The sequence below is a fragment of the Callionymus lyra genome, chromosome 14 (genome assembly GCF_982586985.1).
Source record: "Callionymus lyra chromosome 14, fCalLyr1.hap1.1, whole genome shotgun sequence".
In the NCBI taxonomy this organism is placed as follows: Eukaryota; Metazoa; Chordata; class Actinopteri; order Syngnathiformes; family Callionymidae; genus Callionymus; species Callionymus lyra.
Genome location: NC_141831.1, coordinates 19,641,942 through 19,654,505, shown reverse-complemented (window position 1 = coordinate 19,654,505; position 12,564 = coordinate 19,641,942). Strand labels below are relative to the sequence as shown.

Sequence of the window (12,564 nt, the reverse complement as noted above, 5' to 3'; positions counted from 1 at the left end):
CAGCGTTCACATCAAGTCTCTCGGATGACAGCCCTTCAGCCACACCTTTTCATCGACTCTACGAAACCGGAGATGATGACTAGCCCTGCATGTTGGCTCGCAGTAGGATGGCAGCATTATACCTCCTACGTTAAACAAAGAGCATCAAAAGATTACTCTTGAAATTCTTTCTCTTCACCAGAACAGCCTCTTCTGAGGAATTCCAAGAAGAGGAATTCAAAGCTACGATTACACCAACAACACTGTTATGTAACGACTGTATCCAATACAGGACGACAGGTATTAAGGTAAAAAAAAGAAACAACATTTTGTTTGTTGCTTAAGTTGCTGCACTGAACACACAAAACAATTTAGCTTTTTACAACCAAATCTGAAGTGGCCTTTTAATGATGTCAGTCTACAGTATGTCTCTTTGGTCAGGTAAAGCTCAATCTTATTTTGGCAGTCTGGTCCATAATGTAATAAGTAATTTGAAAACCAAGACTCAGTGTGAGTCCTTTGATTAATATGGATAAATTCTACTTCCGGGACCGCAAAAAAACGCTGCAACAGGATTTGGTGTGTGTCCAGGTTCAGGCTTTCCTGGTCCGTGGATCTTGGCAGATGTGATAATAAGGCATTTTCTAGAAACAATTTTAACAGAATTCTTAAACGTTTTAGATAAAACACGGTTTCATAAATGGTTTAACTGCCCATCCAGCACATCTGCACACACAAGACATACAACACTGCCATGTCACACGTGAGGGTCCTATAGGCTCTAACAATAGTCGAGGTGTGGTCCTGTCAGATAACCAGAGCAGACAGACGGTTGCACATGACCATACACACTTCAGGTCTTCCCCGGGGGTTCTGATAATAGCCTGCGATAACCTCTGGCAGCCATTCGTCTCTTTAATGTCCAAGTGCTCTATGGAAGTGTGAGAGGACGTTCTGTTTCTGGAGACAAAAGAAGGAGGGTCCGACTACCACAACACAATTGCATCACGGCAGGCGGATGATCGGGAGAAACACTGCCCTTGCCTGAGGAGCTTGGAAGTCACGTTTGGACAAAAGGATTTGGGGAAAAATGGAGTCGGTTTGGAGATCGGTTTGGTGATAATGGCACCTTTAGAAATAGAAGAAGGCTATTACGCACGAGGCATCATTTAGCCGACAGTTTGGAAAAGAAGAAGTAGCTTTGGGCGCGACACTGGTTCATGGCAGGGGCAGGTTCAACGCTGGTCAAACATTTGAACAACAACTGAGGACTGTTGTAAGTCAACAAGAGAAGGAAGTATTTACCGTATGACGGACAACATTTTCCTTTGGTAAAAACGTAAGATTAAGAGGAAAATGTTGTATCCTTGAAAATGAGACCAAACAATACTTTAACAGATAAACATCTGGGTGTGTTATTAATAGTTTTTTAATATTTCACTTATTCATCCAGGAAGATAGACTTCAAGTGACATAGTTCAGTGATTTGACGTCGATGGACTCTCGATGTTATCTTATCAACCTTCATGATGTCATGTTGATCGAAACGCCACACCTTGTGCAAATGATCCTGCTGGCTTCAAGCAGTATCTCCATGACTTCCACTGTGCCACCGGTGACATCAGCCCAGATCATGACTGGATTAAGAATTAACTCACAGCTGATAGTTGATCAATTACTGAATGAAATAGACTTAATCATTTTTTATAAAAGACCAGCAAAATAACTTTTTTTTTCAAAGTCATTTTTTTTACATTGTTGTCTCACAAATTCTACTTGATTTATTTTCTTCAACACTATAACCCTCTATCTGGCAACAACAGGATAATAAATACATCCCAAACACATTTTGCACAAACTTAAGTCGGTTTAATAAATGCGAAATTCCATGAAACCAGTTTTCTTAAAGAGAAATTTAGCCTTTTTTGGATTTAGTAACATCCTTACTAACAATTATTTTGAGGTTGACATTTTTTACTGACAAAACAGAAGCATGTTTATGGATCCAGGGGCAATGTTCATTTCAAACCCCTAGATTATAGTCTTTTCTTGCAGTGATTTGCTGGCTCAGGAATGAGGGTATTTCTTCCATTAGTTGAAGTTTTTGCTTCTCAAGGTAAAACTTGAACACCAGGCAGATGACGCACGTGTTTTTCTCTTGATAATGATATCTAAGATGACAAGAACGGTCATTTCCTTGTCCATAAGAAGGTGTCATTTTGCTGACATATGTCCAGACAAGTTTCGGGAACACAACAACACAAATTATCACTTTCCACTCACATCTCCACAACAAGGAAACAAAAACACATTAGAGAACAAACCGCAGAAGTCTAACACCTGCCTGTCACATCACCGAGCACCACCTTACACAATACAACAATCTAATTATAGAACCCTGTGAACTTTCCTCACACAGATCATCGGAAACTGATGGTTTTGCACCGGCTGAACTTCCTTTGCGTTGAAGAATGAAACCAAACCAGTTCTCTGTAAAATATGAGCAAGGTCACAGGAAGAATGTAAACATTTGGTCCAACAACAAGCCTGCGAGCGAACAATGGGTAACTTTCCACAAGTGGCTGTGTCAACTTTGAAGAATGGTCAAAACAGTTTGCACAGATGAATACGCCAGTTTCGTACACAGCTTCATTTATTTGGCAGTGAAAGGGAGAAGGCAAGAGAAATGCATCATGTTCGTGGCCCTGCCCTTGTGTTTGCTTCCACCTTTGTTTCCGGCTTTTTTCTCCTTTAATCTCCCTGTAAACACTCGAAAAAACCTACACCAGGTATCAAACTACAACCTGCATGCGCAACTAGCTTCTTTTTAGGGGCCGAGAAAAAAGGCTGCAAATTATATACTTTTAAAGATTGACTTAAAAAGGTTTAATTCTTCATATTTAAGATGCAGTAAGTTCCTCATCATGACCAAGTTTTGAACTTATTACTTTATAAAGTTCTCCCCATTCTGAAATCTTGACGAAAGAGACGTTACGAGAGTGGAGTCCATTATTAAGTAGTAATGGCTTTACCCATCCTCTAACCAGCTATAATATCTCCCCGCTTTGTTTATACAACAAGTCCCTTGAAGGTGTCAACTTCCAGGAGTGATGACGCCTGGTGACAAACCTTGATGATTGACCAATCACAGCAGAATGAACATTAGTTGCCCTTTAAGCATTATTAGTGTTTGTTAATCCACTTTTAAAAGGCTAGTGATAGAGGTTTTTATTTATTTTTCGACTAACATTACATAAGGCCAACAATGTTTAGCCAACGAGAAGCAACATGCACATGTAGCATGTATGTATTTATGTAACATAAATGACTTTAGGAGAAAGTAAACACAATAAAAAAGTTTGCCGGAGGCTGCTAACGTCTTACTACATTTTTAAAGCAACTCATGTGAAAATTACTTGTGAGCTGGTTTCTGCACAGAGGAGGGCCTCTTTGTTTGAATTAGTGCCCCTGCGACCCAACCTCTTAGAAAAGGTTTAACCCTTGTGTTATCTCTGGGGTGATAGTGGCCCGAAGGCCTGAAAATAAATGTGTTTGAGGTATCCCTTGTGTTGCCGCTGGGTCAATGTGAACCACCTTCACCACCACGCATATGTACTTTGGAAGCCAGGGAGGGTTAATATGGATGACGGGTTGTGGTGTTTTAAAGCAGGATGTGATGACTTTTCTCACAAACATTCTGCTCTCAGATAATAGTCAAGTACACAAAATGCGTCAGAAGTGGTGTTGAATGTCCTGAATTATGAATGAAGCTTAACTTGAAACTAGCTCCTTGTGTTTACACTATATTTTTCAGCACACGCACTCTCTTGGCTTTGTTTTCCTGGATAGGTGGAAGGACGTCGGCCCAGGTCAGCGGCCTGGTCCCGCATCCTGCAGGGACAAACAAGGAGCCCAGTGTGCCGGCTACTTCTCTCAGCATACGAACAACGCGGTGCATGAGTGCTTCAGTTTCAGCCGCGGGACAAAACACCAGTGTCCTGTTTCCCCCCACCGACACTGGCCTGTCACGGCCACAGCGCCTTTTGTTCCCACTTTAAATAAAACATGGAGCCGTCATTAGGCAGAAAGGCCCCCTGTGCATAATTCAGAGTAGAAGTATCAGATCAGGCTGAAGGGATAGAGTTAAATGAGAACAACCAAAAATACTGATGCTGTGTGGAAAACAGGTTGCTAATAACCACCATCCAAAACCTGTTTGTTCACAAACTTTTACAGATGCATGTAGTTTAACCTGTCTAGAGTTATTGTTATAAAATAACTCAATCTTAAGATAAATAGAAATGGATCAGAAATATCAAGAACTTTAAACAAAATACGGATTTACCAAAACTTTTCGTAGCTAAATTTTCTTCATAGTTGGCAGGGTTCTTGCCAGCGCCATTCAGCGTAGGGTGTGATTTTTCTTTTTTTTCTTGTTGTTTTGCCTTAATTTCACAAAATTTGTCCTTCAAAATGCAGGAAAAATGAGTGTTACAAATTTCGCTCGTTCCCTGGTCAGACGTCCTCAACGTTGTTTTACTATGACCATTGAACTAACAAGCAGTCCTGCAACTTTAGCATTAAGGTGCTGATTTACTAAAGTTAAAGAAAACGGGCAAAACTTTTTAATTTGCTATTTGTATTCAAATATTTGCATGAAATTTATGAATTTAAAGAAACTTCATAGGTGTTTTTGGCATGTTTCGATTGGAGAGTGTGTCAAACATTATGTATATATAACTGTGAAATAATGCATGCGGTTATTGTATTGAAAATGAGATATCAAGGACAGCAAACTGATTTTTAATATATTTTTCAAAATAGTTCTTAAGGTGAAATAAAATGGAGTCTCATTCTTTAACAGTCAGGAGTATAATCGCGTTTGTTATTTACGATTAGAAGCACTTCTTCATTTTAAGTGGATGTAAAGACGTCGATTGTTTGGCGTTATTCAAGGATCAATCCTGTTTTATGGAGGTGTTGTCTGAGGTCCAATTCAGGGGACTACAGGTGTCGTTTAAAACATGCTTCAAGCTACTTTTGAGTGAAACAGGTGTGTCTTTTGAACCTGTTTTTGATACGTTTGTTCACAAAGTATTCCAACCGCGAAGAATATGTGTCAAATGCCGTAATTAACACATAATAATAATCAATTTAATAAATCAGACCCAGGACCATTTCTACAATAACTTAAAATCAATATTTAAAACCTTAAAGTTAGTTGTTTGTGTTCCATTAGGGCCAAATGCCGCCTTTTAGAGAACCAGATTTGGACGGAACAAGAATAGAATATAAATGATAACGTTACAATTGTGACTATAAATAATACATTTCAAACTCACATGGGCCCTTTTCAGTCTCCATAAGATGAATACTAACAATAAGCTGAACTGAACTGAACCACAAACCTACCAAGCTTTGTTTCATTGTTTCAACCTCGAAATAAGAAACTTGTTTTTGTGTTCCTCTGTTTTTAGCTAGAAGGTGTACCACACTTTTTAAAATCTGGCCCCCACTTGACAATTATTAAATACATTAATAAAATAAACTAAGTAAAAATACTCTTATTTTGTTGACGTTTGAACGTCAGAATAGAAGCAATATTTCAGAACAAATATATAGATGAATACACACTATAACAACACAATAACTACACGTCACTAGTTTTCTAGTCGACTTGTATCATTGATATAAAATTAATTGATATAAAACCTCGTCATGAATAGATTTATTTGACACAAACAGAAGTTTGAGAATAGTTTAGTGTTTAGCAGAACATGCTAATAGTTCACCGTCAAATAATGCTATTCTTGTTAGCTTCTGGAAGAGAAAAAAAACTGCGATATTCCTGACAGACGTGAAGGTTGAACACTTTTTGGAAGAATGCTTCTGAACTAGTTAATCTTTACCAACTACTTGGTTGTTTAAGTTGTTTTTCGTCTTTCTCTCCAACGACCTGTTGAGACGGAACTCGACATCAGAAGCACCTGCTGTTCTCAAGCTAACTTCCACATACCTGATAAATCCAGTTCCTCTCCCTCTTACTCCTGCTTTTTTTTTCCCGAGACTTCTTTCCGTCCGTAGACCCGGTCCAGGAGGATTCTTTTTTTCTTCTTCTTCTCGGAACCAGTGAGAGCGCCTCGCTGGTAAGAAGCTTTGAGTCTTTCACTGGATAGTCTACCTTGTCCCCTGGAGGGAGCAGCGGATGATAGGTAATGGAGTGATGGCTGGACCAATAAGAATCAAGCATAGGCGGGTCTTCGGGGGAATTCCGTTTCCCTATTGGTTGATAACACATGGGAAAGCAGGACTTTCGCTGTTTCGATGCCAGAATAGTTATTACCGATAATAAAAAAAATGTTATTAAAGAACAAATAATGCTTCTGTTTACATGAATGAAAATTAAATAAAAGCAAAAATATTCAAATATTAATTCAACATCTATTTTTTTCCCCAACCTTTATTATTTATTTTTTTTAGAATTAATTTCAACATTATGTATTAAAACGTTAATTGTTTATCAACACGAGTGACCATATCTTAAAACCCCCCCCAAAAAACTGTTTCTTCTGACGTCAAACATAGTTTGTGCAGACTGTCAGAACATGTTGTATTGTAGGTAAAATGTTATCAGTGATGAGTATTTACCTTCAGTTTTTAAAATGTGGTTACAAAGAGAGGCGCGTGTACAGTAAAAACAATTAAAATACATTTATATTTAAAAAGTATTTGGGGAGTATAATTGTGCAAAAAAAGGAAGAGCGTTATTTAAAGATAAAAGAGACTGTTGTCCAGAATAATGGTTGAAATTAACTGGAAGTCCAGTAGAGGGAGTCAATAACCAGGATGTGAGTGAAATAGCCAACTTATGTTTTTGGGGTTTTTAAAATTGTTCCCTTTTTTGTGTGCTGCCGTCATTCCATATTAATGTTCTTCCTTTTATATTAAAACATTTGTTCCATTCTACATTTTCAATAAGAAAATCGTACTGTCTCATTATTTACAAATGTATTCCAATTATTTCCTGTACAGTTATATTTCCTTTTTTTAACGTTTTTTTTCATCTTTAATGTCAATTTTCACCATCTTTACAGTGGATATAAAAGTCTACATACCCCTGTTTAAATGCCAGGTTTTTGTGATGTAAAATAATGACTGCAAGACAAATAATTGTACAACTTTTTGTCAGCTGTAATGTGACCTATAACCAGTATGATACAATTGAAAAACTACTAGATAAATATATAAAAAACTGTATATTCAAAATTGTTTTAAAATGATTGCGGTCGAGATTCCATTAAACATAATCATTTGCTTATTAATTATGAATTTATTTTATTTTAATTATATTTCCAGATTATTTCTTTCTTTATGTTTAACTTAACATTTTATGTTCTCGAACGCGGCATTGAAACAGCGCCACCTGTCGAGCTCCGAGAAGAAAGACGACTCTTCATCCAGTAAAGCAAGCCGAACATGTTCATATATATTTTTATTCTCAATACGACAAAATACAAAGAATAGGACAGACTCTCATTAGTCACAATTAATACTCACTTCACAAGAATGCTTTTAAATTACATCACCTAAGTTTGAGGAGCAAACTTTCAACGAGTACCTTTTAATCAATATTGCATCCATCGTATATAGCATCTCTATCGCCGTCGCACTTCAAACTAATCCTGTACAGGCGACGGTTTAGAAAAGAGGTCGTCGCCGAACATACCGTAGAAACTGCTACCGTGTGTAGAGAAATACCTTTGATTCAAAAGACGTCGGGGGATTTTTAAAAAACATTCGCAGAAGGAAGAAAACCCGGCCGGGTTTTTACGTAAGACTGATCCACGTTGGACTTTTCATCTGTGACAAATACAGAGACGACCGATTGTGAAGCCAAAAAAAGAAAGAAAAAAAATTACTTCTGTACATGTGGCGGCTTCGCAGAAGAAAACGAAAATGTGCATAAAATATCTGACATATTTACAGCATTTTTTCAAAATTTAATAAAAACCTGTCATAGAAATTCACCCTTAAAGAAAAGTGGTATTTACAATTATACATCTGTTTTTAAATAGAAACATGCACGCCTTCCATGTGGACACTTACCCTGGATTCAAGTTAATATTAATTACTACTTACAGCGAAATCTCATCACCCCCCGAAAACATTTACACCCGCCCGCCCCCTCCCATTTCATTTATGGTTAAAATAGCAAAAATAGGGGCAGAAAAATAAATAAGCGTTAAAAATAAAATGCTAAATTAGTTGTAGGCGCCGACTTACAAAGTGTACCAGTGTATGAAGACGTGAACTTTCCAGAAAAGTGGCCTCCAGCTTTTTTTTTTTTTTTTTTTTTCAATTTTAAGTATAAAATGGCTAAAAGCCATCACTGTTTGGTTGTAAAATAAAATTAAAAAAAAAGATATTTACAGACATTTAGGCTAAAACCAGACAAAATTAGCAAAAAGCTAAAAGGCATTCGAGTCAAACAGGCAGAAACAAATCTCCACAAACAAGATTGTGTAGTAAAAATCCTGCATAGATTAAAACAAGATTCTCCTCCGCTCGCGTTGAAGAGTGCAAGAGGGAAGAACGGGAGCGATGTTGGGCCGAACCGGTGCAGTTCATGGTGACACTTTTTGACAGAAAGAAAAAGTGCTAGAAATGTCCATAATCTCATCTATAGAGAATTTTTAAAAGTCATCTCAACCCAACGATCATTTCCAATAACACTTTGAACCCTGTTTGTTTGCATTAGTCGTGGAAGTTAAAACATATTTGGACCATTGAAGGATTGAAAAGATGTCAGCAGACGGATCATTTCTTCATTTTCAACTGATTGACGTCAAAAATACACATTCTTAGCATTCATGTTAAGCTTCTTAATTTGCTAATATTCTTTTGAAACAGCAGGATGTTTCCAAAAATATATAATTTTCTCTAAGTACTACTTTTTAGTGAAGTTAAATATACTTTAATTAGTAGTATTTTTTCCATCCAAATCCTTCTCTTGCTCTATAAATGTTCTCTGTAGCACATTTTGAAGTAGTAAAAGTGTTTAATTAAACTCTATTCTATTGAAATTAGTTCATCAATCATGTCATAAGTCCTCCACTAGATGTTCTCTCTTAGCCCATTTCTGTTTTTGAATATTCTTGATGAGGTTACAAGTGACATTTAACTTCCAGCAGAATCATTTATTCAAGGTGAAAGATTCTGTAATATCATAATACATCCTCTGATTTAATGCAACATTGTAGGTCAGCCATCATCTTAGAAAGTCAATTGCTCCTCTATTTAAGGCTTTAAGGTAATGAAAGCATAACAGTAAGGCTAACAGAAACTGGATTTTAGAGTTAAAAACAGATGTTTTGGTCAGTACCATGCTTCATTGTAAAGATACCAAAGTCAAGGTTAGTGACGATTCAGACGACGGCTTTCTAGAGAGTATTTTTGATCCCATTATGGAAATTTGTAGAGAAATAAAACAGATTTCAGTTCACATTTATCTCCTCCTCTATACAGGACAATGAGCTAATGAAGCAGATAAGGATAATATTGCAGATATGTAGTATAATCTGATATTACTAGTCTGTAAAATAAAGAAAAATCTGTATAGTTGTGAAGCTAAATTGACCTAAATATATTCCTTTTGTGTATCTTTGAACCAGAAATGTTTGACCTTCAAACCACCACGTGACTTTTTTTGTACTTTTCAATGGCCCTCATACGTCATGGTTAGAATAAATAATCCGTTTGCTGGTTAAAAATAAACGTATATACGGTTTAAAAACTAAAAACGGTTAGTCCTTTTAAATGAGTTTCTCTCACATCCTGAAGACTGCATTGAATGGGTGGATATGACGTTCAAACACTCCCTGCTGTTACTTCGACAAATACTTGCTGAGTAAACAAGCGGAGAACGAGAACCGTGAGCAGGAGGCGGAAGTTTTCTGAGTGAACAAAGTGAAAAAAATTCACTTGGAAAAAAGGAAAAAAAAGCGTTTTTTTTTTTTATAAAAATGACCAGAGAAACTGAAGCCACCGTCAGGTGATTTTAGAGTAAAATGTTTGCGTCAAAAGCTACGTTCACGTTGAAATTGTAAAAAGATTCAGATTTTAAATGAGCATTTTCCTTTGACTTCTTAAATAAAATAGTTAAATAGTAGGTTAAATTATTATTAAATACTGCGTGTGTTTCATAAAAAAGTTAAAAAACGTCATTCAAATTTTGATAAAGTGAGAAAAAGAACAAAAAAAATGAATTATTTAGTTGTGGAGTAAAAGAAAATAATTGCAATAGGATAAAAAAAAGAAAGTGATTCTCTGACATTAAAAAAAATAAATAAATCATGAGTAAGATGAACAGCGTGAACGCAGCTTTAAGACCGATTTAAAAGTGTTAAAAAGTGTTTTTCTTCTCTGATGTCTCGCCGTCGACTCCCGCAGCTCAAAAGACAAGGCACGAAAACCATAAAGAGACAAGTTTAAAGCACCTTTGGTGGTCGCGGAGAAGTAGCCGAGAAACCAAAAACCCGGTGAATAAATAATAAATAATTCACCAAGCGCTTCTACCGGGAGAGGTTGAGAAGATGACGACGATGAAGGCGGGTAAAAAGTCTGTGGCCCACCCCAGTTCCCTCCTCTTGTCTCTGGGTGGCGCCGACCAAAAGGGGGGTTCTCTCTCTGCTGCTCAGTGTTTTTGGCAAGCTGGTGTAGATTATGAACACAGTGTCGGAGATATGCGTGTGGACGCGGCCCCCGGCTAGGGGATGAGTTTGGCGTCCAGCCTGAGCCAGTGAAGCCCCTGCCGGGTGAACCGGACCAGTTCTGTCATGGTGCTGGTGTTGAAGATGAGAGGACCCATCACCTTGTCCAGCTCGGAGAAGAAGTCTGGAAGGCAAAAACCACTGTTAGACCGGAGATCATGATTTTTTTTGTGGCGCGTGGTTCTTTAAAGGCTCACCTCTCTGTTCCTTCGACTGCTGCTCCGCCTGGTCCCACACTTCCGTGGCGAACAGGAAGTTGGTCGTGACTTGCACGTAGCTCGCCGCCATCTGGTGGATGCGCTGAGGTATGGTCACAGAAGAGCTGGCGCTGCTGCTGCTGACCGACGAGTAGCCGCCGGCCGTGCCCGGGGAGAGCTTGGGCGACACCGGCGACGGCATCCCGGCCGCTTTGCTGCAACGACAAGAGAAATGTTTAGACGTCCGGCGACAAAAGTTTAGCTTAAACAGGTGTGACTTACTTTCCCATTCCAGGAGAGGGCGCCTGCGTGTTGCTTAGGGAATTCTGTAGAGAAGAAGGACCGAGTCAACAAAAGAAGCTTCGGTCACGAGTGAAAGCAAAGGCAAGTACCTTCAAGTGTTCGGTGAGAGTTTTAGAGTATTTCAGGGCGCTGTCTTTCCTTAGCTTGAACAACCGCAGGTAGAGAAGAGACTGACATCGCAGGCTGGAGGGAAAATACATGATTATGGATTTATGATGAGCGGGCAGAAACGCTGAGCTACTAAACACACATGCACGTCAGAGAAAAGACAACATTTATATTATTAATTAGACATAATTATGCCAACTTATAAAAATGTAAATACCAACATTAATTACAGAATATCATATCAATATCATGGATGTTTTCATTAAAGTAATAAAAACAGATAAAATATGGAAACATTGATGGATTTCTTAAATTAACAAACAAGTAACAAAGAAAAACAAAACTATTAAAACAACCAACTACTAATAAAATATAAAGCTCAATAGAGAGTTGCAAATACACCATGAGTTAATTAATCTAAATATTTGAAGGGATATAAAAGGGGGAAAAAATATAATAAAAAATAAAATAATGTCAACAATTCTTATTCTACAAAGGTTTGGTTACACTCAAGATACAAATGTTAATAGTTTCATAAAATATAATCAATAAATAGTGAAATACGGTGACACACACATTTCCAAACGACAAAAAGAACACTTGAAATTAAAAACAAACACATGTTTTTTAATAAAGATACATTTTTCCTGAAATATAACCATTAAAAACACATTTATCTTCTAATAATAAAAACGTTTAATTGTTTTGCTACAAAAGAAGTGAATTAAAAACAAATGAAAGATTTTTAAATTTCAAGCGTATGAACTGCAATGGCAATGATTTTCCGGCAGGTGGCAACAGAAACACGTCAAAACAATACTGAAGCCGTTGCTAAGCTCTGCTGTTGAGTTCAAACTTGTCTTACCACAGCGCGGCGAGTCTCTTGTCAGCAGCAGTGGCGTCTGGAGCCATGGAGCTTTTTAACTTCATAGTGTACCTGGAAATGAAACAAAAATCAATGGTCATAATGTTTATCTGACTGCGTAAGACGACACCACAGTGAGACTTCTTACTTGATCAGCTCCACGGTCTCGGCGTACATGGGGAACGGAGACTTGGCCTCCTGTGCACTTTTCTCCAGAGCGTTCCCGCATTCGATGAAGGACACGACGGCGTCAAGGTAGTACACCGCCTTCTCAAAGCGGTCAACCTAAAAATAATATAAATTAAAAGTTAAACACAACTTCATTAGATATTTCACTTTTACG

General features: G+C 37.6%; 2 protein-coding genes across 4 annotated transcripts in view; both read right to left on the bottom strand.

Annotated features, from left to right (window-relative positions):
* Positions 1 to 6,153, bottom strand: part of shroom1 (shroom family member 1) — a 30,813-nt gene extending 24,660 nt beyond the window's left edge. Inside the window, exon 1 of the mRNA XM_087806829.1 lies at positions 5,996 to 6,153. The gene's annotated coding sequence lies outside the window, so the exon portion shown is untranslated. The remainder of the gene's footprint in view (positions 1 to 5,995) is intronic.
* A 1,301-nt stretch (positions 6,154 to 7,454) lies between these two features.
* aff4 (ALF transcription elongation factor 4) overlaps positions 7,455 to 12,564 on the bottom strand; it is a 38,449-nt gene continuing 33,339 nt past the window's right edge. For all 3 annotated transcript variants that reach the window (XM_087806831.1, XM_087806830.1, XM_087806832.1), the window contains 6 exons: positions 12,370 to 12,506; positions 12,222 to 12,293; positions 11,338 to 11,431; positions 11,228 to 11,271; positions 10,946 to 11,160; positions 7,455 to 10,872 (listed from right to left, as the gene is read on the bottom strand). In XM_087806831.1, the coding sequence (XP_087662957.1) occupies positions 10,745 to 10,872; positions 10,946 to 11,160; positions 11,228 to 11,271; positions 11,338 to 11,431; positions 12,222 to 12,293; positions 12,370 to 12,506 (690 nt within the window). In that variant the 3' untranslated portion in view covers positions 7,455 to 10,744. The remainder of the gene's footprint in view (positions 10,873 to 10,945; positions 11,161 to 11,227; positions 11,272 to 11,337; positions 11,432 to 12,221; positions 12,294 to 12,369; positions 12,507 to 12,564) is intronic.